General features: G+C 41.6%; 1 protein-coding gene across 6 annotated transcripts in view; it reads right to left on the reverse strand.

Annotated features, from left to right (window-relative positions):
* Positions 1-215: 215 nt before the first annotated feature.
* The window catches only part of Armh4 (armadillo like helical domain containing 4), a 105984-nt gene continuing 80326 nt past the window's right edge, over positions 216-25873 (reverse strand). For 4 of the 6 annotated variants that reach the window (XM_076544905.1, XM_042284771.2, XM_076544904.1 and 1 more), the window contains 3 exons: positions 10427-10458; positions 2633-2767; positions 216-2422 (listed from right to left, as the gene is read on the reverse strand). In XM_076544905.1, coding sequence (XP_076401020.1) covers positions 2354-2422; positions 2633-2767; positions 10427-10458 — 236 coding nt within the window. In that variant the 3' untranslated portion in view covers positions 216-2353. The remainder of the gene's footprint in view (positions 2423-2632; positions 2768-10426; positions 10459-25873) is intronic. The other 2 variants (XM_076544903.1, XM_076544906.1) reach the window with 1 other exon arrangement.

A 25873-nucleotide genomic window follows, 5' to 3' on the forward strand; every position in this document is an offset into this window, starting at 1 on the left:
GCAGACAGTCCTCCAACATCCATGTCACAAGAACAGGATTCCTTTCTTCTTTTTAGCACTAAGTAATAGTCTAATGTATACCACATTTCTTTATACAGACAGTTAAATAGATTTGTACAGAAATCTGCTATAAACTAAGTAAACCCCTTTTCTGTACCTGTGTCAAAGGGGATATAGAGATTGCTGTTAAAGGACAAATTCACACACACGCTATCTTCAGTGTGAATTTATGATGGTTACAGATGACCTTTTTATTCAACAGTTTGAAGAGGCACTATTAGCCCTGAGCTAATCTAAAGCTATAGATTGAGCAGCTCTAGGCATGACTGACCACCAGTTTTACCCATATGTCCTTAAATCAACAGAACCTATTGTTAGTTTGCTACATATGTATTTTCAAGGATGCAGGTGACAGTGTCCCCTCATGCTCACAGCAAGAGACTGCTCTTAGAAAGCATCACTTCCTCAGAAGCAGGATGGCTCTCCTAGTGGGACTGTGATTCACTGATGAGAGTCAGGACTTAAGTTCTACTTTTTTAAAAAAAAATCTGACTTCAACCCAATTTAGGAACTGCTAGCTTGTATTTGTCTCCATGGAACTTTGATTTTTCTTCATCAGCTTTACACAGTTGCTTTCTTGACCAAAAGGGTTAAGCTTACTTGATGAAAACATTTTTTGTGTGTGAGCTAGCCATTATTCAAAAGATAGGTTCCAAGAAATTTTCCCTATTAGATTCCTAGGAATGATACCTAAAATCCATCTGGGAGGGAAGAACTTGTGTGAAAAGTTCATTCATTTAACAAACAAAGAAATGAATAATAAATATTCCTTGACCAAGTAGCCTTGGTTTTAAAGAAGGACCTTCCAATGTCATAATACTTCTCAAAGCACAGAAAGGGCACTGAACTGAAGATGCAGTACAGAGTTTGGTCTAAGGTGGTCTTCATGCTGAGTCCACAGACGTAAATGATGATTGATTCTTTCTCTCCTCCACTTTCGCTCCATCTTCAGTGGAATGGAAAAAAAATTATATGCTCTTCCTCACCCAGAAGCTATGAGGAGTAATTAAATAGACCCTATCAGAGTAGAATAGGCTCTAACGTCTATGAACAAACTCTCCATGGTAACAGCATTATTGGTAACCTTTATCTATCCTTGGAACTGATCCAAGCCATACTGCTAAATACAGTGAGTTACAATTCCCAAATACCCAGATTCAAACAGGGTGTTTGAATGTGTTATTTGGTATAGAAGAAGGAATTGCATTCCAAGGAAAACGAGAGAGGATTTAACAGTCCATCATCCCACATGAGGGACAGCTAGAGCTCATTTGTACATGAGGACTCTGGCCACAGGGCCACCTCCTACCGAAGAATGCCTGCCTTTTGTAATAAAGCCAAGAAAAGACCACTGGTGGCCCACACCTCCCATAGCAAGATCGTAGACATGGAAAAGTGATGCTTTGACTTATCCATGGTACTGGCCACACAAACACAGAACCAAACGTCAGGGACAAACACCCTGGGAGCCTACACACCCTCATCCTTTTTGCTTCTTGGCTAATTTCAGCAATATACCAAAAGAATATTTTGTAATGATAAGCAAATAAAAATCTTTCATCATACCCATTGGACTAACTAACACTATTTAAGACAGCAAGCATAAATTAAGGTTAAGGGTTCATTTAACATATAATTTCTAGTGCATGTTTTTCTTACTAACAGTGAGACTAAGATACAGACAAAAATAATAAAAACTAAGAGACTGGAAGGTTTAATGTAACACTGTGCAAACCTGAACATAACCCTAATAAGCTGCCATATCTCAGGGAAAAAATTTTCATTCCAGGTGGTAACTAGTCTTGGATGCAGACATAGGATGCACTGATGTCTATAAGTCAACAATTTCAAAAAATCAGAGAAAAATTATACGGAGTTTCTCTTCCTTGGAAATTGTCTATCAAAATCAATGCTCTCACGGCAACACCATTCACTGCAGGCCAGTAATCCAAACCAAGGAAAAGGCGATGGAAAAATACAAGATATTGGCTCTACCCAACCCAACTACTCCTACTGAGCACGTGTGCCATATGTCTCTAAATCACAGCCCCTGGTGATGGCAAACACACTACAGAATAACCGAACACTGAATGCTGCATTTAGAGTACAGGGTGTCTCTTCTGCTTAGCACAAGAAAAATCTACTCTCCAGCAGAGACGAGGGCTGGAGTAAAGGCCCAGCAGCAGCAAGGTGGTGAGATATTGTTGGTTTTTATTCATGTATTTTCTTTCACCTTTTTGCCCCCAAATAAAAAATGAAACAATTATCTCATTGAATGAACCCCAAGTCCAATTCAGAATTCATCTTCAGAGCTGTCCGCTAACAGCATCACTCTATCTTGCATGCTGTTGAATTCTCTCTGCTGGAGAAAGAAAAGAGGAAAGCATTAAATTCTTTCTCCTCAAAGCCCAGAAACAGACCCATCCTAAAGAACAGGGGAGTAGCTAATACAAAACACCCTGAGAAGAAGTCTTTCTTGCACCATTAAATCCTCCATATTTTATCAGGCAAATTAGGCAGGCAGTGAAGAATTCTCTGCAACCCATTAGGTTTGCTCTTGTTTCTTGCATACCTTCCTTTTATGCCGTTTGAAGCCATTTCTTCTTCGGCGATTCATAACCTTAATGCTGTAGAGTGCTCCCAAGATGAACAAGGCTCCAGCTATCCCAACCCCAACAGGCACCAGCATTCCAGACATGTAGCCAGCCTGAACAGAGGAGAGAGACAGGTATCAGAATGCTACATAGACCATTGGATTCCAGGTTCCTTGTCCCTGATACGTAGCAGCAGGTTTTTAGATGTGTTGAATTCTTCTGTCTGCTATGTTATAATTTAAAAGGGAACCTGTAACAAAGGTTTGGCTTTGGGGCTTTGGGGGAAGAGCAACAGAGAAAAATAACAACCTTTTTTTTTTTTTTTTTTTTTTTTTTTTAATTTCAAATCCCTTAGAAGTAAGTTCTGAAATAAATCAGCCAGACCTAGTGGCCCCTCCAGCCACTTGATTATGCACATTTGTCAACATCAATTTTTGATGACAGAAATATAATTTGTACTAAAGATGGATGGAGTGGGCTTCTGAGAATGCCAGGGCTATTAAAATGCAATAAATTGGAAACAGCCTGAGTCGCATGCCAAGGAGTTGAAGTGTCCTCTGGAATACTGTGTTCCTTGGAGGGTAATGGAGGACTTCTCAGTTTCTTGGCCTCCCTTCCTTCCTCCGGCTCCCACTCTTCTCAGCTATATTACAATAAAAAAGGAATAATAAAAATGCATTATGAGTAGAAGTTGAGAGCACCATAAACAGCAAGGAAGGGGCAGGCACAGAAATTAAGAGGTGGGTTAATTACTGGAAGACAAGGACAAGAAGATGTGTGTATGCAGAATGGATCTCTGAGGGAAGCAATGTGCCCAGTGAACAAAATTGAAATAGAGTATCTTCAGTCCCAGGGAAGCAGTGGCCAAAAAGGGCACAAAGAGCACTGCCAACTACATGGCTACTTTCCAAGGAGCCTCGGGTGTTTCCAGTATATCCAAGGTAACGATGGACTCCTCAGTCCTCAGCGAACAATGTGATCCCTGCACATCCCAGTGCTTCAGTGAAAATCTCAGGACCTGCTCACTCTTGGAGCAGGGCCCTTGTCCTTAGGTAGATCTTTGCAGCAAAATCCCTGTGGGCTGCGTGGGTATACACTCACCTAGAACATTTTCACGGGAGAGCATAGGCTACACCCCAAGTGGATAAAATACATTACAGCTATAACTTTTAAAATCTAGAATAAGATAGGTATTTTTCTGAGAGAGGATGACTCTTCAACTACTTCTCCTTTTTTTAGTTTATTTAATTTATGTCTGTGTGTGATGTGTATATGTGTGCCTGAGTGTATGTGTGTTGCCAAGTAAGGGCAGAAGACATCCATCTCACCTCGCACTAGAGTTACAGATGGTTGTGAGCCACCACATAGGTTATGGGAACAGAATCTGGTCCTCAGCAAGAGCAGCAAGTGCTCCTAAACCACTGAGCCCTCCTCCTAGCTCCTATTTAATTTCTAATCAACAAAAACTATTTCTAGTGCCTTTCAGAGTGATCCAAAATGAGATAGACAGATAGACAGACAGACAGACAGACAGACACACACACACACACACAGAGAGAGAGAGAGAGAGAGAGAGAGAGAGAGAGAGAGAGAGAGAGAGAGAGAGAGAGCAAGTGAGTGGGAGAAAGATTTTCAGAAAGCACTGAGGTCTGTAGGCTGCGATTCTCTCTCTAAACTTACACATGGAGGAGCAGAGGCCCCCTCACAGAGCAGAACACCCTTGCCTGTGCTCAGCAGCTTCCTCACTGGTCTTGTATTCCAGATTTTTAAACTGGGATAAAATATGGATTTTTTTTCATTAATTTAAGAACAATGGGATTCTTTTAAATCAGTGTAGTGTTTTCCATGGAGAAACAAATTCTAGTCATTCTTCAGCAAATTCATACACTTTGTAGAAAATCAAAGTTTTTCTAAAATTCTTGAAGATTCACTTGAGTCTTATAAAAACTCTATAATTTTCCACATAGAGAAATATTGGACAATACAAAACTTGTGGTGCTCTCATAAAAAATACAGAATTAAAAAAATCAGCTCCAGGAGTCCAGTCAAAGAGAGAGAAGAGGGGTTCTATGAGCAAGGGCATCAAGATCATGATGGGGAAACCTACAGAGACAACCAATCCAAACTAGTGGGAACTCATGAAATTTAGACCAACAGCTGTGGAGCCTGCATGGGACTGGACTAGGCCCTCTGCATAAGCAAGAGTTGTGTAGCTTGATCTGCTTGAGGGTCCCCTTGGCATTGGAATTGGGATTCATCCCTGGTGCATGAGCTGGCTTTTTAGAACCCACTGCCTCTGGTGGGACACCTTACACATCCTTGAGGCAAGGGGAGGTGCTTGGACTTGTCTCTACTGAATATACCAGGCTCTGCTGACTCCCCACGGGAGGCCTCACCTTCTTGTAGAAGGAATGGGGGTGAGTTGAGGGGGGAGGCTGGAGGGACAGGAGGAGGGAAGAGGGGAATCTGTGATTGGTATGTAAAATGAATAAAATTTTCTTAATAAAAAATCAATATTTTCAGTGCATTGAAATGTAACACGTATTAAACATGAAGAATGATGAAATTTCATTCCCATTAATGAACTTTTTTTAGGTTGTACATTCAGAGGACAATATTCTGTTCCTTGGAATATCAACCTGACAACCACTGCCTGAGCCTCCTGCAGATCTATAGTCTAACTCCATACCAATAATGTGGGTATTCCAAAATATGTCACTCTTGTCATATTTCACACACACACACACACACACACACACACACACACACACACACACACAAATTCAGCTGTATCTTTCATTTTTAATGGTATTTGCTTTGCCTTCAAGTCACAAATACATGATAGGATGGGGCTGAAGCCATCAGCCCACCTTCCAACACTATGTCACTACATGTTCTTCAAACTTGACTAAGGCAAAATAAGGTCTTCCTCAGCACTGCCCAATACTTAATTTTTTTCTGAAATAAAATAAGAGGGCATGCACTTATTTTTTAAGTTTTTAATTCTGTCTAGTAGCTTTTTTTGTTCAAAATCAAAATGACCGTGCATATGCTTCCAGAAATGGCATCCAGAAGACACAGTTTACCCATGTGCTTTTCCAACCAAGACTGCACAGAGTGAGTCTAATCATGATAAAATAGCCAGCAAGCCTAAAATGATGGATATTCTATTTTTATATAAAAACTATATTCTTCAAAGATATGTGTATTGTGAAAAAAAAAGATATCTGTAAAATGATGAAAGGACATGAAAAAAGTATGATAAAGGGATATACTACATAATTGTTGATGTGATTTTATACTAGAGGAGAAATAATATTTTTGTAAGTGTCATTTTTGGTCTGTTGAAAAGTTGCACTGCAGATACCAGAGAACATAAATGTGCTGTAGCTATGTTAAATGGGCTCAAGCTAAAACTGCAGTAAGATTTGATAACAGGATGTTCACATTCTTAGAAAATATGCACTGAAGAATTAGGAATAAATAGGCCATAGTCTATGCAATTTATCATCAGATGGTTCAGGTAAAAATAAGGAAGAGAATGTGCCTATAAGTAAAAATCCAAGGTAGTAAAATGTTAGCTGTTGGTGCATCCAGGCTAAAGGTGGTAGGGGGATTCTTGGTGCTATTATTATTTTTATATCTTGCCTATGAATGATAAATTATTCCTGCCTAAAGGTTAATCATTTAAAATACTTTGTAAATGAAAATCTGGCTAGACATACTTGAATTTATGTGTTTGCTTTTGAAATTAATTTGTTCAGAAACATCTGTTTTCAATAAAGCTATAAGAAAAGCTCATGAAAGGCGCTGACGATGTGATTTACTTGGTAGTGTACTTGCCTAGCATGAACAAGGTCTTAGGTTCAATTGCCAGCATCATGTTAACCCAAGCATAATGGCACACACCTGTAATCACAGAATTTGAAAAGTGGAGGCAGGAAGATCAGAAATTCAAAGCCATCCTAAACTGCATAGTGAGTTAGAGGTCAGCCTGGGCTACATAAGGCCCTGTCTCAAACACACACACACACACACACACACACACACCACACACACACACACACACACACACACACACACACACACACGTACTACATTGCCCTGCCTCCGATCTGCTGCTCTGAGATTGGGCCTTGTGTTTTCTATGCAGCAGTACCTCTCCAACTGGAGCACATATCAGATTGACTCATCAGGCTCAGTAACATGGACTATTGAGCCACATCATCAGAGTTCCTAACTCAGGTCTAGAGTGAGATCTGAGAATCTGCATTTCTAACAAGCTCCCAGGGCTTCTGAAGATGCTGGACCAGACTGCACCTTGAAAATCTCTGCTAAGAAATACAACCTGGGTCATTCTTTTCTTCCTTAAAGCTAGAAGAACCAGAATGGCTTTGGTGACCTAACAGCAGCACTGTCTTTATTATACAATCTAGTCAAACATTTTTATTTCTGAGAAGCAATTCTGATGTTGAAAAGACATCAATAGGTAACCAAGATAAGCGTGGTCTAACAAACACCATCAACATGTACAACAATCAGGAACGTTAAGCCTTGAACTCATTGATACATCTATCTTTGCCTCCCCCACAAAATATAGTCATCTGAGAGGAGGAGACCTCAACTGAGAAAATACCTCCATAAGATTTGCTTGTAGGGCATTTTCTTAATTAGTGATTGATGGGAGAGGGCCCAGGCCATTGTGGGTGTGGCCACCCCTGGGCTGGGGACCCTGGGTTCTATAAGAAGGTAGACTGAGCAAGTCAGTAAGCAGCACCCCTCCACAGCCTCTGCATCAGCTCCTGACTCCAGGCTCCTGCCCTGCTTGAATCCCTTTCCCGACTTCCTCTGAGGATGAAATGTGATATGGAAGTGTAAGCCCCACAAGTTGTTTTTTGGTCATGGTGTTTCATCACAACGATAGTAACCCTGATGGAGACACCATGACACATGCAGATTCATATGGAGATAGCAGAGTTGGACATGCCATCCAGAATCATGAGTTATCATTGGAAATGAACTTCAAAGTGGTGTATCATCAAACTGAAGCCATGTAGCCTGTTTTTGTGTCATTACCCATGAGCCTTCGACTGCAGGTGTGATGGGCAGGAGCTTCCTGTTACTCATGATTAACCTTAATATTAACATCAAAAACTTGAAAAATCAACAAAAGGAACAAATCAGAACTTTTGAAAACACCTTCTTTGGTAAAGCTCCTGTAGTCAACAGAGAACCGACATTGGAACATTTCATGAAACTAGATTGGGAGGGTGTCCTGGTTGGGTTTAAGAGCTCCGTTGAATATGGGTTCAGTTCAGTTTTCAGTCTAAGGGACTCGGTGACTTTCACCAGAGGCAGTAGCTAGGCTCCCAAATTGTTTCTGAAAAGGGTAACTAGTAAGAGTTGATATTTGCATGCAGATAATAAAGTTTGCAATATCTAACCTCAACGCAGCTTTACGCCAAACTTTAAGCCTATTTTAATCATTTTTTGTAATATATTTTAGAAATCTTTCTCAGGATATTCTTCTAAATCTTTCTCTGTCCATCTGAACATATCCTTTGACTTAACTAGATCCATAACAAGTGTCAAAAAATGGCACACACTGACCTCAACAGCCTGAAAGTTTCCTTTATCACTTTTAACATGTATGAAAACAAATTAACCTTGCTCTCAAAAACCACATCTATGGAATTTTTTACTGAAAAGCAAGAGGGTAGAGAGAACTACTATAATCACATAATATTAACTGCAATTGGATGTCCTATTCTTTAACATTAAGTTGTAGCAAAATTAAAAACTCGCAATTCCAATATAGGAAAACTTGCTCAAATAATAAAATAAAATATATAGAAATCCATAAGCAGAGATGTTTTTGAGGCTGGGGAACTGAAGGTAACTAAATGTCTGACCATTAAAAAGGTTTTCAAGCAACTGAAATCCCAATTAAACCTGAGCTGAGGCGTGCTAATGGAATCTGACACAGACTACAACCAAGGAATTCAGAATTCCATCAATATTTTGAGGAGTAGTTCCAGTTAAAATTACAAAGTTACCGCCGGGCGGTGGTGGCGCACGCCTTTAATCCCAGCACTCGGGAGGCAGAGGCAGGTGAATCTCTGTGAGTTCGAGGCCAGCCTAGTCTACAGAGAGAGTTCCAGGACAGGCACCAAAACTACACAGAGAAACCCTGTCTCGAAAAACAAAACAAAACAAAAAAAAAAAAAAAAAAAAAAAAACAAAAAACCCATTTTGCCGGGCGGTGGTGGCGCACGCCTTTAATCCCAGCACTCGGGAGGCAGAGGCAGGCGGATCTCTGTGAGTTCGAGGCCAGCCTGGGCTACCAAGTGAGTTCCAGGAAAGGCGCAAAGCTACACAGAGAAACCCTGTCTCGAAAAAACCAAAAAAAAAAAAAAAAAAAAAAAAAAAAAAAAAAAAAAAAAATTACAAAGTTACCAAATGTGGAAACTTGGAGACGATTAAAAGTCAAAAGAAAATGAAAATATGAACCTGGAAAGGAATTAATATTGTCAATCAGTGTGCCAAATGTATGCAGGAGAGGGAAATACTTTTCCATAGCTGGTCATCTCGGCAGAGTGGCTTGCTAGTGCCTCCTGGGAAGCAACATTGCAATAAGCTACACACCTACGTCAGTTTCCTGTTTCGCAGACAGAACTGAACCACACTGCCAATATCCCCTAAAAGAAACTCTACCAGGTAGATCAAGGATATTATTCAGCTGGGTGTACCACTCACTGTAAATGTTTATACATTTGTGACAATCATGGGGTGGCTCAGTGCCTAAGGGGGCTTGCTCTTTGGGCTAGAGAGAAGGCTCGGTGATTGAGAGCCTTGGCTGCTCTGGCAGAGAACCCGGGTTCCATTCCCAGTACCCACATGGTGACTCACAACTGTCTGTGACTTCAGTTCACATACATTGAGGCAGCAAAACGTTTAGACACATGGAATAAAAGGAACAGACCTTTTAAAAAAATGTTTTGAGAGTGCTTGCTCTGCAAGTATAGGATCTGAGTTCAGATCCCAGAGTCCACACTGCAATTAGATGACAGGTCTCTCTCACGCTTGCAACCCCAGTCCTGTAAGGGGTGGAGATATGAGAACTTCTGGGGCTTGCTGGCTGCTAGTGCATCCCAAAGCCACCAGCTCTGGGTCCAGTCAGAGATCCTGCCTCAAATGAATAAGGTAGGGAGTGACAGAGCAGGGCATCTGACTCAATCTGTTGGCCTCCATACTTGCATATATGCACACACATATGAGCATATACCACATGCACACACACACACACACACACACACACACACACACACACACACACACAGAGAGAGAGACAGAGAGACAGAGACAGAGACAGAGACAGAGAGACAGAGACAGAGGAGGTGGCGAGAGGTGCTGAGGCTCCAGAGAATAAGGTGCCTGTCTCCCGTGTTCCCAGTGAAGGAATCTGAAGGGAATACCTCTCCTGCTGGTGGCCCAGAACAGCAAACTGAAGCTCCGTTGTTATTGGTGGTGGTGGTTTTCTTTTTAATTGCAATTTAATTGTAACATTTATTCCTTTCCTTTCCTCCCTCCACACTCTCTTATGCCCCTCCCAGCTATACTTCAAAGCTATGGCCTCTTATTACATGTAATATGTGTTTGTATGTAAACATATAAATTCCTGAACATATAAATTCCTGTGGTAGCTCTGCTGTTTTGCAAATCTTTTATTTGCCCTTTAGTAGAAGTCAAAGGGAAGAAGAGACTCTCCTTACCTTGTCTTTCAGCTTTTCCATCCAGCTTCTCACTAGGAAAAACAAGAGAATCAGATATAAATAGCCATCTCCCACTTACACTTCACAGTATTGCATTAGCTTGTTAACTTGATACACTGAAAGGTTTTTTTGCATGGAATATACTAAAAATATCAACAATATTAACAAAATGACAGCAATGATTTTGTTTTTTAGACTGAGTCTTTCTACATAGCTCTTGCTGTTCTGAAACTCTCTATGTAGACCAGGTTGGCCTTGAACTCAAGAGATTTGCCAGTCTCTGCTTCAGAATGCTGAGATTAAAGGTATGTGCCACCAAGCCCCTTTTTTAGAAGTGCAACTGAGAGCCAAAACACTCCCATGTCATTATCAGATGAATAGAGAATAGTTTGTATGCTAGCCAAGTTCTACCTACTATTCAATGCAGTAGGAGAAGGCCTGAGAGAGAAGGGACAGGGAACCACCCTCTAGGTGCTGTGTTCACTTTGTTCCCGTGATGGTTTTTCTTTAACCTGATGCCTTGTCTGTCTCAGTTCTTAGGATCAAAGAGAATGCTTCACTGAAGCACATCAGATAGCGGAGAACAGGGAAGGAGAGGGCAACGGTCCACCAAGGCAGCCCAGCTCTGGCTTCGAGGAGAAGCATCGCAACCATATTGGAAGAAGAGAGAACGGGGTCAAGAACTCAAGACTCTACAATAGCCACTGTTAATAACAGAAGTAACATGAGCAAAAGGGCTAGACCACCTAAGTAATTTCCTGTAGATCCTGATAACAACAGTTTTGAGTTTTAACAGGAAAAGAGAAAGCTATCATTCAAAGTGTGAAAGGTGACTTGAAGTTGAAGGTGGGCATTCCACCCCTCACTGACTTTTAATGTTAGATTGGTGCTTCAGCCTGCATGTGACTTAGCGGGGAGACAGTGTATCTTCCCCTCATCTTTATTGTCAAGCAAAAGAATTCAGTATACAAAGACAAACATGGGGTTTCTTTATACTTACTTTCCTTTCTGGAAACTTCAACAAGCAGAAAGGAAGGACCCTGAGCTGCCCTTTTCCTTATAGAGCCCGAGAGTAAAGGTTTGAACTCAGTTTGGATACAGTCTTCCATAACGAGCCAGTTCTGCCGATGCAGCGCAAAAGCAGCCATGGATAGTCTGCAAGCAAATGTGCTCAGCTATGTTCTAATGAGCTGTATTTGCAGACGCCGAGATTTGAATTTTATGTAATATTCATGTCACATAGTGATTTTCTTTTAAAATCAAATTAAAATATAAAAAAAATTGTTCACTCACAAGTTATATAAAAACAGGAGGCCAGCCAGAGTTGGTCAGAAGCCGTAACTTGGGGCCCCTGGAGTAAGAGTACTCTACTCAAGATTTAAACACTTCCATTTACAGTCTGACTCCGGAAATGAGTTATTTGATCTTGCCAACATTTGATCACGGCTATGGCTACTTCTTACAAAGCACATGCATTGCAGCACGAGAGCCAGATAAGCCTACACTCACAAGTCAGCTGTGCTGGCTCCTGTCCGTAGTTTAGCACTCCGAGGCTGAATCATGAGGACTACTCAAATTTAGGGTCAGCCTGAGCTACAGTATGAGACGGTGTCTCAAAAAGTGAGATTATGTGTATGCTCATAAAAGAAAAGACGGGGAAACCGAGATTCAGAGAAGCTAAGAGACACCTGCATTCAACTGGTGAATACTCACAGGGATGCCAGTCTAATTTCTAGGAGCGAGACGTCTCTACTACCCATCTCAAATGCGGAGATACTGTTGGCTCTTCCACCTCCTTTAACTGGCTTCAACCTCTTATGCAAAGACCTTATCAAACCTCTCAGGTTGCTCTTCCCTCATTGCTCTGTACCAACTGGGTTCAGACAGGGATGAGGTGACTGATCAGGATAGGATCAGAGTCATAGGAAGGTCAGAAAACACATCTAGGAACTTCAGAACAAGGCCAGGAGTTGGTGCTTCTGGGAGTGAGCCTACCAAGAAGGGAGGGCAGTCATTGACTTTAGAGGAACTAATGAACCTGAAGACCCTCAGGTCCCCCTATGTGAAACACAAAGGAGACAACAATGCTTTGAGAGATCATTGTGAAGATTAGAAGTGTTATATACAAAATTACAGTATAGTATCTGATATAAAATCCGAATAGGAAAAAGAAAGACAAGTGAAATTTGTGGTTTGTGTTACTATATCTCAAATTCAAAACAGATTCCAATGCAAGCAAGAAATATTCAAAATTCATTCATTCATTCAAAAAAGTATTTGCTGGGTATATGGTGTTTGAATGTGACCCATTGTTTCTATAAGAAGTCAGCATATGCTATGGGACCTAGTTCCAGTGATAAGGGGCTCAGCTATCAAATCTCTATGAGGTAGAAAACAAGAAGTAGTGTGGGGTATGAGATAGTGAGGAACAGAGTTCAGAATCAGGAAATAGGGTGGATATTACATAGAGAACAAGGCGAGACAGGTGGGACCAGGGTGACTATTGTCAGACAGAAAGATAAGGGTGGCTTAGAGCAGAGGGAAAGGAGACAAAGGTCAAAGCTGGATTTAAGGCACCTGTAGGCTTTTCCGATATAAGAGACTCATTGCCAAGGGGAACATTTTCAACTTGTGCCTCACCTGGGAAGCTACCCAAGTCTGCAGTTTGTGGAGTTAATTGTATGGAGCCTGTGATGGTTAGATTTCAGGATTTGTTTGGTTGGTATTTTTCAGTGGTGTGTGTGTGTGTGTGTGTGTGTGTGTGTGTGTGTGTGTGTGTGTGTGTGTGTGTGCTTTACGTGTGCTCCTGCCAGAGTGCATGTGTGAAAATCAGAGGATGACTCCAACTTGGGGGATTCATTTCTCTGCTTCTACCATGTGGATCCTAGGAATCAAACTCAGGTTACAGGCTTGGTGGCAAGCACCTTTATCCACTGAGCCATCTCACTGGCCCATGGTGGTTAGTTTTTGTTGCCATTTTTCACAATCAAGAATCACCTGGAAAGTGAGTCTCAATGAGGGTGTGTCTAGATCAGGTTGACCTGTGGACATGTGTGCAGGGGGTTATCATTATTGCCTTAATTGAGGCAGGAAGATTGTAAGTCCAAAATACATAATAAATCTAAAAAGGTTTAGACAGAGGTCTAAAAATAGTCCAAAAACTTGAAGGGAGAACCTCAAGCAATGTCTACAGAGTGGACTAGCATTTTAAAATAATTCTTAAAGATTTTTATGTGTATAAGAATTTTGTTTGCATGTATGTCTGCATGCCACATGTGTTCCTAGCGCCTATGGAGCCCAGAAGAGGGTTCCTGATCCCCCTGGAACTGAAGTTACAGATGGTTGTGAGCTGCCATGCAGGTGCCGAGACTTGAACCCAAATCTGGAAGAACAGCCAGTCCTCTTAACCACTGAGGCATCTCTACAGTCCCTCAAGATAAAATTACTTAAAGAAAAAGAATTCTCAAAGTTTGTAGATTCAAGTCCTAGATGCCTGCGAGCAGAGCACAGGGGTAGCTTTCCTCGCAGCTCCTGAGTAAAAATACTATGTGTAACTAGAGCAGCGCACATCAAAATAGTAGCCGAATTAAATAACAAGAGGCAGAATTAAGGACAATATTTCTTTTATTCTTTGTCTCTTTTGGGACTTGCCACATTATATATAATTTTGTACTACTTCTTAATTAGCAGGAAAACACATTTCCAAAACCCCCACAAAACTCTGCAAACCTTTACAACTTCAAGTTGGTGGTAAATTGCTGACTGTGAGGGGCCACAGAAGCTCAGACTTCCCCACTTGGCTATCTTTCTTAGTGACAGCTACAGCAGCTAGTCCTTCTGAGGCTAGTTCGTGTCTCAAAATTTTGTTTAATGGAAACATCACTATAACAAGACCTCTGTTCTCCTTCAAGTAGGGATAGAAGTATCCAGACAAAAAGTAGGCCTGAATAAAGGCCATGTATAGAAGTTCTCAGCTAACATACACCCCAGTAAAAAGCTGAAGGATTTTTGTCTAAAGGTCAGGGACACAAGAATGCCTAATGTTGCCACTTCTGTTCTATACAGTAGCTGAAGTCCCAGCCAGAGGAGTTAGATAATAGGAAGAAAAAGCCATCTACTTGGTGCTGTGGGATGGTCTGTATGTCAAAGGCTCTGATTGGTCAGTAAATAAAACACTGATTGGCCAGTGGCCATGCAGGAAGTATAGGCGGGACTAACAGAGAGGAGAATTGAGAGAACAGGAAGGCAGAGGGAGACACTGCCAGCCGCCGCCATGACAAGCCGCATGTAAAGATGCCGGTAAGCTATGAGCCATGTGGCAAGGTATAGATTTATAGAAATGGATTAATTTAAGCTATAAGAACAGTTAGCAAGAAGCCTGCCACAGCCATACAGTTTGTATGCAATATAAGTCTCTATGTTTACTTGGTTGGGTCTGAGCGGCTGTGGGACTGGCAGGTGACAAAGATTTGTCCTGACTGTGGGCAAGGCAGGAAAACTCTAGCTACAACTTGGAAATAAGTTAAATGGGAAAATATAAATTAAAATCCACAATCTTTTAAAGACACAACCCTAAAAATGTGCCATGCACATCCATACAGATGGAGATAGAAATGCACAGGTGTATGCCCACAAATGCACAGAGAGGCACACACATGCACACAACATATATACAAAGATATATTATTAACACATGCACACACACAAGCACACATATAAAATCTAGAAGAACTTATAATTGGATTGAGTAGAGTTACTGGATACAAAATCAACATGTGAAAATCTGTAGTATTGCTATACACCCATAAACCATCTGAAAAAAAAGAGGAAAACAATCCCCATTTACAATAGGAATAAAACAAAAAGTTAAATAATCAGGAAGGAATTTTGCCAAGTCCTACAAGATGAAAGTATATAAAGACACAGAAAACTGGAAAGCTGCCCTGTCTTCATGGATCGGAGGAAGAGTTTTAATATTGTTGACATGTCCATTGAACCCCAAACAATCTGTTGATTCACTGAGCTCTTCGACAAAACTCTAATACTATTTTTCACAGAAATTGAAGACACAATCTAATATCCATATGAAACAAAACAAAGGGTTTGAAAATCACTTCTCTGGTAAGTAGTAAATATCCAAACTGTGTGAGACGAAAATAGTTCAAGATGAAGAAGGTAAATATCCTAATTTAAAATAATCCCAGCACTCAGAAGACAGAGGCAGGTGCATCAGTTTAAGGTCAACCCTGTCTATTTAGCAAATTCCAGGCTGCTTGGGGTTACATAGTGAGACAACAACACCCACAACAACCACAAAGTTGAAAGTGGCAAAAAAAAAAAAAAACCCTGAACAGACATTTCCCCCAGACAATGGCCAATGGAAATATACAAATGACTATATTCATGTTTTATGTTACTCTAACAAAAATACCAGGGGCTGGGTAGCTGATAAGAAGAGGTTTATTGTAGCTCAGAGTGATGGTACAAGGTCAAGGGCTGGTTGACCTTGTCTTGTCTAGTGATGGCTCTATGGCATGTTCAAGAGGCCACTCTAAGGAGGGATCTGTGGGTGAGAGCAAACACACCAGAGTGCACATAAAGGCTTTGCTGAGCTGTGGAGAAAAGGGCTAATGAAAAATGGCAAGGGGGGTCCTTACCTGACTCCTCGTTTATCTTCTCTTCTCTGCCTGCAATCTTTGACAAATGTCCTTTCTGCTTGCTTTATGTGTGTCATTTCCTGACTCTGTCACTTGCCCTCTGTGCCTATCTTTGCCCCTTCCTCACTCTAAGGAAGGGAACTGGGGTGGTGAATGTTGAGTGCGTGGGTCCCTGTCTCTCCCATGTGGCTCTCATTCAGACAGAATAAGCTAGAGTTCATAGTTTCATCGTAGCCTGCATATTTTCCAGCTCTTTTGTATGTACCAGGGCTGCAGCACCCAAGCGCTTCTTTGTGCAACAACCGCCTGAGATGCAGAAATCCTGGGTGATTTAAAACTCACAATGAGCAATGCTGAAGACACTTAGTCTGGAGACCATTGTGTCTTATTCCATGCCAAAGGCACCAATTACAAAAGTTACAAGCTGGGAGAAACAAACTAGGTAGAACATTCAGGAACAGGTTTGTTGTGGCTAAAAGTGTTGGAATCAGTTCCTTTTCTCATCAGTGAGAAAATACCTTAAAGAAGCAGGTTAAAGAGGATGATTTATTTTGGCTCATGATTTCAGAGGGGACTGTCGGCCACAGTGGGTGATACATAGTGGAGCTCATGGGAGTGGGAGAATGAAGGTCCTCGCATCTCAACAGATCAGGAAAAAGGAACCAGACAGGAAGTGGAGCTGGGTTCCATACATCCTCAAGGTCCATCTTCCATTAACCCCTTTCCTCCAGCTAGGTCCTACTTCCCAAAAGTTCTACAACCTCTCAAAACAACTCCATGAACTGGGACCAAGTATTCAAATACAGGAACCTATAGGAGACATTTTGCATCCAAATCACAACATACAGCTATGCAGAAATCCACACTGAAGACAAGGGTCCATGAATTACCAGCATATTGGCAGAAATGAATCAAGAAAATAGATAAGGTCATCCTAGGGTAGAAAGTATATATGAGTTAAGGTTCTCCAGAGAAGCAAACCCAGAGAGAGGAAGAGACTAAGAGGGAAAGGAAGAGAGGAAGAGGAGAGAGATGGGGAAAGAGAATTGTGTGTTCATAAGGAATTGGCTCACAAGATTATAAAGGCTGAGAAGCAAGAGCAGTGGTGGCTTGGTTACAGGGCCAACCCAAAGACCTGGGAAACATAATAGTCACTGATATAGTATCAGTCCAAAGGCCTGCAGACCTGAGACCCAAGAGAAGTCAATGTTTCCAGTCTCAAGGTAGAAAAAGCCAAATTCCCAGTTCACAGGCTGTAGGAAGATAAGGCCTATGAGTCAGAGAGATGAGCCAACCTGGAGTCTGCCTGAGGGCCTAGCAGCAGGCTCTATCAGAGGCCCTTCCTGATCGTGCCTAGCCAACGAGGAGCAACCACACAATGTCACCAGATCAGGATACAGCCTGGCTGCTGGGAAGGAAGGTATATAAGGCTCTCCTCATTGCTGAATAAACGAGTCTGCTGTTTACCTTTTAACTGACTACTGGTGTCTGTGTCTTTGACAACAACGCTGTACCTAAGGGGCAGCCATTAGAACCCAGCGACAACAGGCTTCCTACTAGAAGGGATTTTCTTGAAGTTAGCATTTTCATTCTTTTTTGGTTGGATAGGAACTACCTCATCAGACTTTACTCCGTCTACCAATTCAAATGCGAGTGTCACATCTTCCCACCTTCCCTCATCGTGAATTTCTTCTATCTCTGACCCTCCTACCTCTCTTAATATGAATCTCATGAAAATCTTCCCATCCTAACTTAGTCACATCTGCTGTCTCCTTTGCCGCAGGAGGCAACAGTCAGGCTCCAGGCAGTAGGAGGATGGTATCTGTAAGGTAGCCATTGTTCTGCCTATCCAGCCAGGTAAATCTCTGCACATCCCTCTCCATGCTCCACACAGATCCTCAGAGAATCCTTAGCAGCAAGAAGCCCAGGGACAATCCATTCCATTACTGACTTTCCAGCTGCCTGTCTCTTACCTACTCAATACATTTCCCATCTCGGAGACTGCTTTCAAGGAGAACTCTAACTTGGGCAGTAGTCAAATTTCTCTGCCATCAGCGCAGGCTGGCCCTTTGCCATACCACCTTTACTCACTTTATTCGGCAAAACAAAAGTATGAATGTGAGCCCAAGGCAAAAGGGAAGGAGTGGGGGCATACTGGCCAAGTTCAAGGGAGCCATCTCCCTTCATCTAATGGAATTCTAGCTGAAAAATTTCAGTAAGTCTGGATTTGTAAAACATCCCCTTTCTACAAAGTATTATAGCAGGGTCCATTTAGCTCACACTCCATTCTGAAAGGGTCATAAATGCAGCCTCTTCAGTGAAATACTTACCAGCAATTTTCCCAATTATTTCAAGACTTAAGTTTTTGTTTTTTAACCTGAATCAAGAGAAAGAGAAGTCTGTATTTCACCAAAATAAAAAAATGAAGACCACACCCAGGCCATTGTTTTGTTAAAGTGTGTGCACCTAAATTACAGAGTGTTTCTACTCTGTCAAAAACCAAATGAAAACCAGCTCCTTCTCCCCCTCTGTTGCTTACTCATAAGTGCCCTTCGGACCTGAGGAACAAAGCTGTTTTCCAACTTACATACAACACATAAGAATAAGGAAACCTACTGCATTTTAGGTATTAAATGTGTGTTTAAAAAAGAAAAAGTAAACATTGAGTTTTTGGATCTATGGATTAGTCTCTAGAGATCCCAAATTTACCTGCCTTAAAGTCACATAAACCCCTTCTATAATCATTCACTCTTCACATAATTTTAGAACAGCAAGATTCCAATGAGCAGAATGACCTACTTCTTGGCACGGGGCTAAGTGAGCAGTAACTATGTGTTCAAGAAGCAATTAATTCTGAAGGCTCTGAACTGATATTTACAGAGAAGGGCACAGAGAGGCCAGATAACCTAATCTCTACTTTCAAGTAACATTAAAAATATCTTTATTTACTGAGCAGTTAGGCATGATAAGATTCCAAGAGACTGGCTTAAAATCAACTTAGTATCTGCCAGGGTCATTTAATGATAACCGTGCCGATACCAACAAATTATATATGATATTGTTACAACTTCTATGATGAGAAGGTGGTCATAAACCTCGACCATGTGGAAATAAATGGTGCCCAAATGAAGATGTCCCTCCCCTTAAAGGAAGGCATACAACATTACTTCCCACTATTCACCAGAGGAGAAAACAGTCAGTCAGCTTCCACCTCCCACAACTGAGAGAGATGAAGGATTACGGCTTTTTGACTGTGGCATCCTGAAAACACTGCTCAATGCTGAGGTTCCAGATCTCTCATTCACCAGCCCTTACTCCACACTCAGGGGTCAGAACTTCTCTCCTCAAGGTTTTTCCCTCACATTTTAACTACCTGATCTCTCTCCATCCCAGTGGTTAAAAACAGAAAATACTTTATTCTTCCTATATTTCTTTATTTTAATCAATGTGTAATGATTGTATGCATCTGTTGGGCAGGATATAGGAATTTGATATTGGCAGGCAGTGTGTGATGACTGAGTCTAGAGTGATTAGCATTTCTCCCTCCTTTAAAATTTACAGTTTTGTGTTGGGAAGCTTAGAACTCTTCTAAACCTTTGCAAAAATATCTAATAAATTTGTAGCAATTGTGTTCTTCTATATTATTATGTGTTTTAATGTCTAATACTTCTGCCCTACTGTGCTGGGGACACTAGACCTCATTCCTCCTGTGTAACCACAATTCCGTGTCTCTTCTCATATCTCTCCTATCTCCCCTCCTCCTATGCTTTCTAGACTCTGGTAAGCACCAATCTATGCTCTGCTCCTCTGATATTATTTCTAGAGCCCACATATCAGTGAGCTCACATAGCACTTGTCTTTCTGGGCCTGGCTTCCTTCATCAAACAGAAACATCTCCAGTTCCTTCCACATTGCCAGAGATTGCAGAATTTCCTCCTTTCATGGCTGTGGAACACTCTGCCCTGCACACGTTTATCATCTTTATCCAGTGACATTGATGAATACCTCAGTGACCCCATATCCTGGCTGGCTTGAACAGTGCTTCAGTGCACATAGGAGCTGGGTACTCTTTGATACATGTGCTTCACTTCATTTTCTTTAGATATATGACCAGAGTGAGATGCTAGAACCTGCTTTTTTCATTTTTTTTCATTTTACATATCAACCACAGTTCCCCCTCCCTCCCCTCCTCCCGCTTACCCTCCATCTACCCTCTACTCCACCCCCAGCCCCTCCTCAGAGAGGGTAAGGCCTCCCATGGAGAATCAACAAAGTCTGGCATATCAAGTTGAGGCAGGACCAAGCCCCGGCCCCACCTCCACCCCCACTCCCACCCCTGCCCACCTGCCCTCCTATTGAGGCTGAGCAAGGTGTGCCTCCATAAGGAAGAACCCGCTTTGTTCTTAATAGAGAGTTTGCTCTTTTCAAAATTCCACTGGAAGGAAAACAAGTCCAGGTGAGCTGTTTACACAGCCATTGATGTGACACCATCCCCAGACACAGCTGGGACTTTAACAAGAGTTAAAAAGCTCATTAGCCCTGCACACAGCCTTTCTGATGCTTAATTGCTGTGTACAGTGGTAGAGCACGTTAGCTTTAAGGTAGGGCCACATGGCACCCCTCTTCTTTCTATGAATTCTGGGCTTCATTGACAATAGCTATGGTTTGGACCCAGGGCTGAGGTGAACAGGACATTTCCTGGAGACCTCATTTGCCGTTGGCTCTCATCTAGAGCTTTGGACATGATTTTACTTAATCACATGGCGCTCCCACTTCCCGCTGCTTTGACACAGCCAACAGGTGAAATCAATTAGCAGTAGAGTGCTGAATGAACACTAATGTGGTTTTCAACAGTGCTTCAGGGTTTGTTTTCCTAAAGTCCCACTTACCAGTTCTCAAGCCTTCTCTCTCCAAAGTACTAAGCAATGTCAAGCTACACTCTCATGAGAAATTAAGGCAAATATTTGCCTAAGAACATCTGTGCATTGATGGTTCAATGGGGGAAATCTACGGTTCTGTAAGATAAATAAGTCTGCAGATCTTCCATACAGTACAATACCTGAAGCCAACAATATTATACCGTATTCTTAAAATTTGCTACAAGGATAATAAGCCTTTTGCTAAAGTGTAAAATGATGTTATACATATGTATGCACTGTGAAATGATCATTATAATCTGACATGTCTACATACAGGATTGCATATTGTGTTTGTGTATGTGTTGAGAAGACTTACGTCCCATTCTTTAAGAAAGTACCTCTTATGTTAAGGGCTCTTAATAGAAAATTATGGTGATCAGAATGATGGAGACAGGAGGAAACTTTGGGAGGTGGCAGATTCATTTATGATCTTGGTGTTAGAAATGTGCACTTATCCCCAAACTCATCAAGTTGTAGACATGAATCATGTGCAGCCTGGAGATCACTCAAGCATCATGGCAAATATACTCAAGGGTGGAACTTGACTGCCACCTCAGTGAGTTACCTGAACTTTCCTTGGACTCTTGATCTCGAAGGGAAAGTCCAAGGGTCTTGGTCTCCAACAAAGAAGAGCTGATCAGGCCACCAGACTCTGTCTTCTTTCTTTTCAGTTTCTTCAGCGAGGTTTCCCTGGGCTAATGGGAGCAGTTGCTCATTCACTGTGGGTGTGGGGGTGTTACTCTCGTTCCCTTGTTTCTTAGCTACTTGGAGCATAAGCATCTGTACTCACTGTTGGCTGGTTCTGACATTCACTTACTCTCCCTCCTGATGGATCATGTATTTCTTTCATGAATTGGCATTTTTTTTTCTGTGAACTTATTTCTTCAATGGGGGTTGGTTTCCTTACAGATCTTGAATTACAGAAATGTGAAAACAAATGAGTTTCGGGTTTGCCCTTGGTGTGCACACCAGGACCAGGACCCTCACCTTTCTGGTGGTCCCAGATTCCTTTCCCAGCTGGACATCATTGCAATTGTGAGGTCAAGCCTGGAATTTCCAGTGTCTTTTCTTCCTCACCAGTAATGAGAAACTCAGGAAGAGAGGTGTTCCATCAATGTTTCCCAGGCCTCTGTATTGGGTAGGGTATGTCCCTGGACTCTTTCTCTGGGAGTGGGGACAACATTCACAGAACACTTTCATTGCTCAGGAACTCCAGCTCTGCCCCCCACCCTACACCAGCCCAAGGCCATGTCTGTTGGTCACATGTTGGTTTTGAACTCTTTTTCATTCCAGTTCCTGTGTTTGGTCTATCATCTCCATACCCACAGTCCACCACGTATCATCTGGTAGCCACACTGCTTGGGCTTCACATTGCCTCTTCCGGCAACAAGAGAATGCCTGTCAAGATCAGCTGGATCAATATTCTTTGAGAACACCATGGTTTATCCACTATTTACCTGCATTCTACCAGAAGGTGAGAATCCATAGTCACTCAGTCCACTCTGCTGCAGAAACTGGAAATTCAGGTTTAACTTCAAACCAGGTGCTTTCTTTCTTTCTTTCTTTCTTTCTTTCTTTCTTTCTTTCTTTCTTTCTTTCTTTCTTTCTTTCTTTCTTTCTTTCTTTCTTTCAACTGAGATGACATTCTTGTAGCAAAAATGGGAGTTTTCAAGTGACAGTTCAATAACATTTAACACATTTACAATGTTATGCAGCCACTACCTCTAATGAGTTCCAAAATACTTTTAGCACATCATTCCATGATAGCCTCCCTACAAAATCCTCAGAAACTAATAACGTTTTTCTTGACTCATACATGTTCAGAACATGGAATATGAATAGACTTATATAGAACATAACACTATGTCTGTATCCTTCTGTTTAGCATAATATTTTCTAGGCCCATCCCTCCAACTAGTAGCATTCATACAAACAACCAACAAGCATATAAAGATATGCTGAGTGTCATTAGTCATCAGAGAAAGGCAGATCAAAGCCAAGGTGAGATAGTACTTCACAACCGGTTTAAACCAGGAGCCTGTTTATAAAAAGAACAGGAAATGACAAATGTTGGCAAACATAGAGAGAAATTAAAACCACTACAGAAAACAACCTGTCAGCTCCCCAAAAGCTGATCATAGAATTACCATATAACTTATATCTTGCTGTTATGTATATACCCAAAGTGCTGAGAACAGGCCCTTAAGCAAATGTTTGGTCATAAATAATAACAGCAGACCATTCAAATATCCAAAGGAATAAACAACTCAAATATCTGTCAGCTAACAGACAAAACACAGTGGCATATTATCTAGCTACAAAAATGTACCATTTTTACATGCATGAACCTAGAATTATTTTTCTAAGTGAAAGAAAATGGAAGTGCTATATGATAAAAGGTGAGGTAAAGAATGATATGTATCATTCCAGAAGCCAAGGAAGTATCGCCAAGAGGAAAAGAACAGAACTTACATTCCATCAACACATACTCAAACCTCATGCCTCAGTCCCCAGGTGTGGCCCACTTGGTGTTCTTTACTGGAGCAAATGGGGCCAGATCAGCCTATCTAGGGTGCAGAAGTCTTCTTACTGAAAGGATCTCCTGTTTAAGCTGATTCTCTAGAATGACTGGACCATCAGGAGTCAATTCTGGACTTTTTGCATCCGAGCTAGAAGCAATGCTCTATGCCTGATACTTCTTTTCTATTTTTAAATCTCCTCTGTGTGAGATACACATAATATGCACCATACCATCATAAACACTGTACACTCTAGGTGTACAGCTAGATAGCATTAACTATACTTATGCTGTCACCAGCCTTCCTACCATTGACCTCTGGAATACTGACTCCCTGTCTCCTTCCTCCTAGTGACCACCATTCTACACTCTTCCTCCATGACTCTGTCCACTCTAAGCCTTCATATACCTAGAATCATAGAATATCTGCCCTTGTGACTGTCATGCTCTACCTACCATATTGTCCTCAAGGTCATCCATGGTGCAACTTGTTTTATAGTCTCCTCCCTTAAGCCTGAATGATAGACCACTGTTTGTGTGGAACACATCTTATCTATTCCTGATGATGGACACAGGTTGCTTCTACATTTTAGGCACTGTTAATAAAGCTGCTACATGCACATTAGCACATGACTATCGCCTCATGATACTGCTTTCAATTCATTGGGGGTATTTATCCAGAAATTAAATTAGGTTTATAATTTGATATATTTCAGTACAATTAGAAGAGTTCTACCATGTAGCCAATACTGAGAGTCTAATGAGGACCAGGTACTACTGTGCTAGAAAGTAACTATGAAGCCTTCTACATATATGAGTTGAAATGGACACTGCAGTTAGGTTTAAAAGAAACTGAATTCTCTCTCTCTCTCTCTCTCTCTCTCTCTCTCTCTCTCACTCTCTCTCTCTCTCTCTCTCTCTCTTTCTCAAAGCAGCCATAATTAAATCCCAAATCTCTGAGAATCAATTAGCCCACTAGAAATAAAATCTGATTGTCCCTGAGATTCATTTCCACATGCACTTAAGAGTTGTCCAGCTGTGAATGGTCCCAAAGTCACCCATCTACCAAAATAGATCTGTTTTCATCTAGTAGCAAACAAATCCTGAATCCTTTGCAGAGGGAACAGCTAAAAACTTTTCATTTAATTGGCAATGTAACTATCTGCATTATTAATAATAAGTTTATTTCCTTCATAATGTAGAAGTCTAAAGGCCATTAACACCATGGCAAATTACAAATGTGCATTAAGAAGCTAAGCAAATAGCAACCATTTTCCCTGTGGGACAGTGTTACAGGGAAAGCATTCCAAGATTTGTGTGAGGTTTTGTATTTCACACAGAGGTTTTAGAGCAGACTTCAGCAAGAACTTCCACCCCTGGGAACATCCAACTCTCAGAAAGATGATTATTATTATTATTATTATTATTATTATTATTATTATTGAGACAGAGTCTTTCTATGTAGCTCTGGCTGGCCTAGATCTCACTATATAGCCCATTCCAGCCTCAAACTCATAGAGATCCGACTCTCTCTCTGCCTTCCAAGTGCTGGAACAAAAGAAGTGCATCACTACAGTTGGCTGCTCCCCAATTTTTCATGCAAATCATGGTAAACCAATACCCTGAAATTCAGGACCTAGTTATTCACAGAAAGAAAATGACGCCCAGCGGACATTGGACAAATGCACCCTCAACAGTCTTCCCCGGCATTGGTTTCTGCCACACTTGTTTCCTAACTGGCTCCAATAAGCCTTCACCTTGTCCCTCGGACGCAGCCTCATTTCCTTCCAAGTCATCATTTCCCAGGGCCATTTGATACAATTACTTTCTGCTTAAAATCCCTCTAGAGTGTGTTGCCCTTAAGGAAAGGCATAAGCTTGTCTCACAAGATCCTATATAATTTCAGTTCTGTGAGCAAAGTCTGCCACACTTCTAAACCTTCACAGCCACTCTACCTTCTGTCTCCACGTGGACCCTTACTGTTTCCCCCACCCAGCTCCTGGGGCCATCACATCTATGCAGCACAGATGCTCCCCCTGCAATGAGGAATGGCAGGTTCCAGTGCAAGCCCATTCCTGTGGACAGAAGAGCCTTCTCATAAGCAACGAGGGCTGAAGAACTCACAGTGAACCTTGTCCAAACCGTCTCTGAACTGAAATACCATCTGAGTCCTTTTCCACTGGGAAAGAGAGATGAACGTTGTCAGAACCAAAATGGAGTCATCAAGAAAAAGTTCTGCCAATAAAGATTGCCTGACAGGAACTATGCAAGTGGCTTTGCCAGAGCCACAGGCTTCCTTGGAGGCAGCCTCAGCCTCATGCAGAAAGTATTTCTACAAGGCGATCAGCCCAGA

Source organism: Peromyscus maniculatus, chromosome 9 (assembly GCF_049852395.1).
Source record: "Peromyscus maniculatus bairdii isolate BWxNUB_F1_BW_parent chromosome 9, HU_Pman_BW_mat_3.1, whole genome shotgun sequence".
NCBI lineage: Eukaryota > Metazoa > Chordata > Mammalia > Rodentia > Cricetidae > Peromyscus > Peromyscus maniculatus.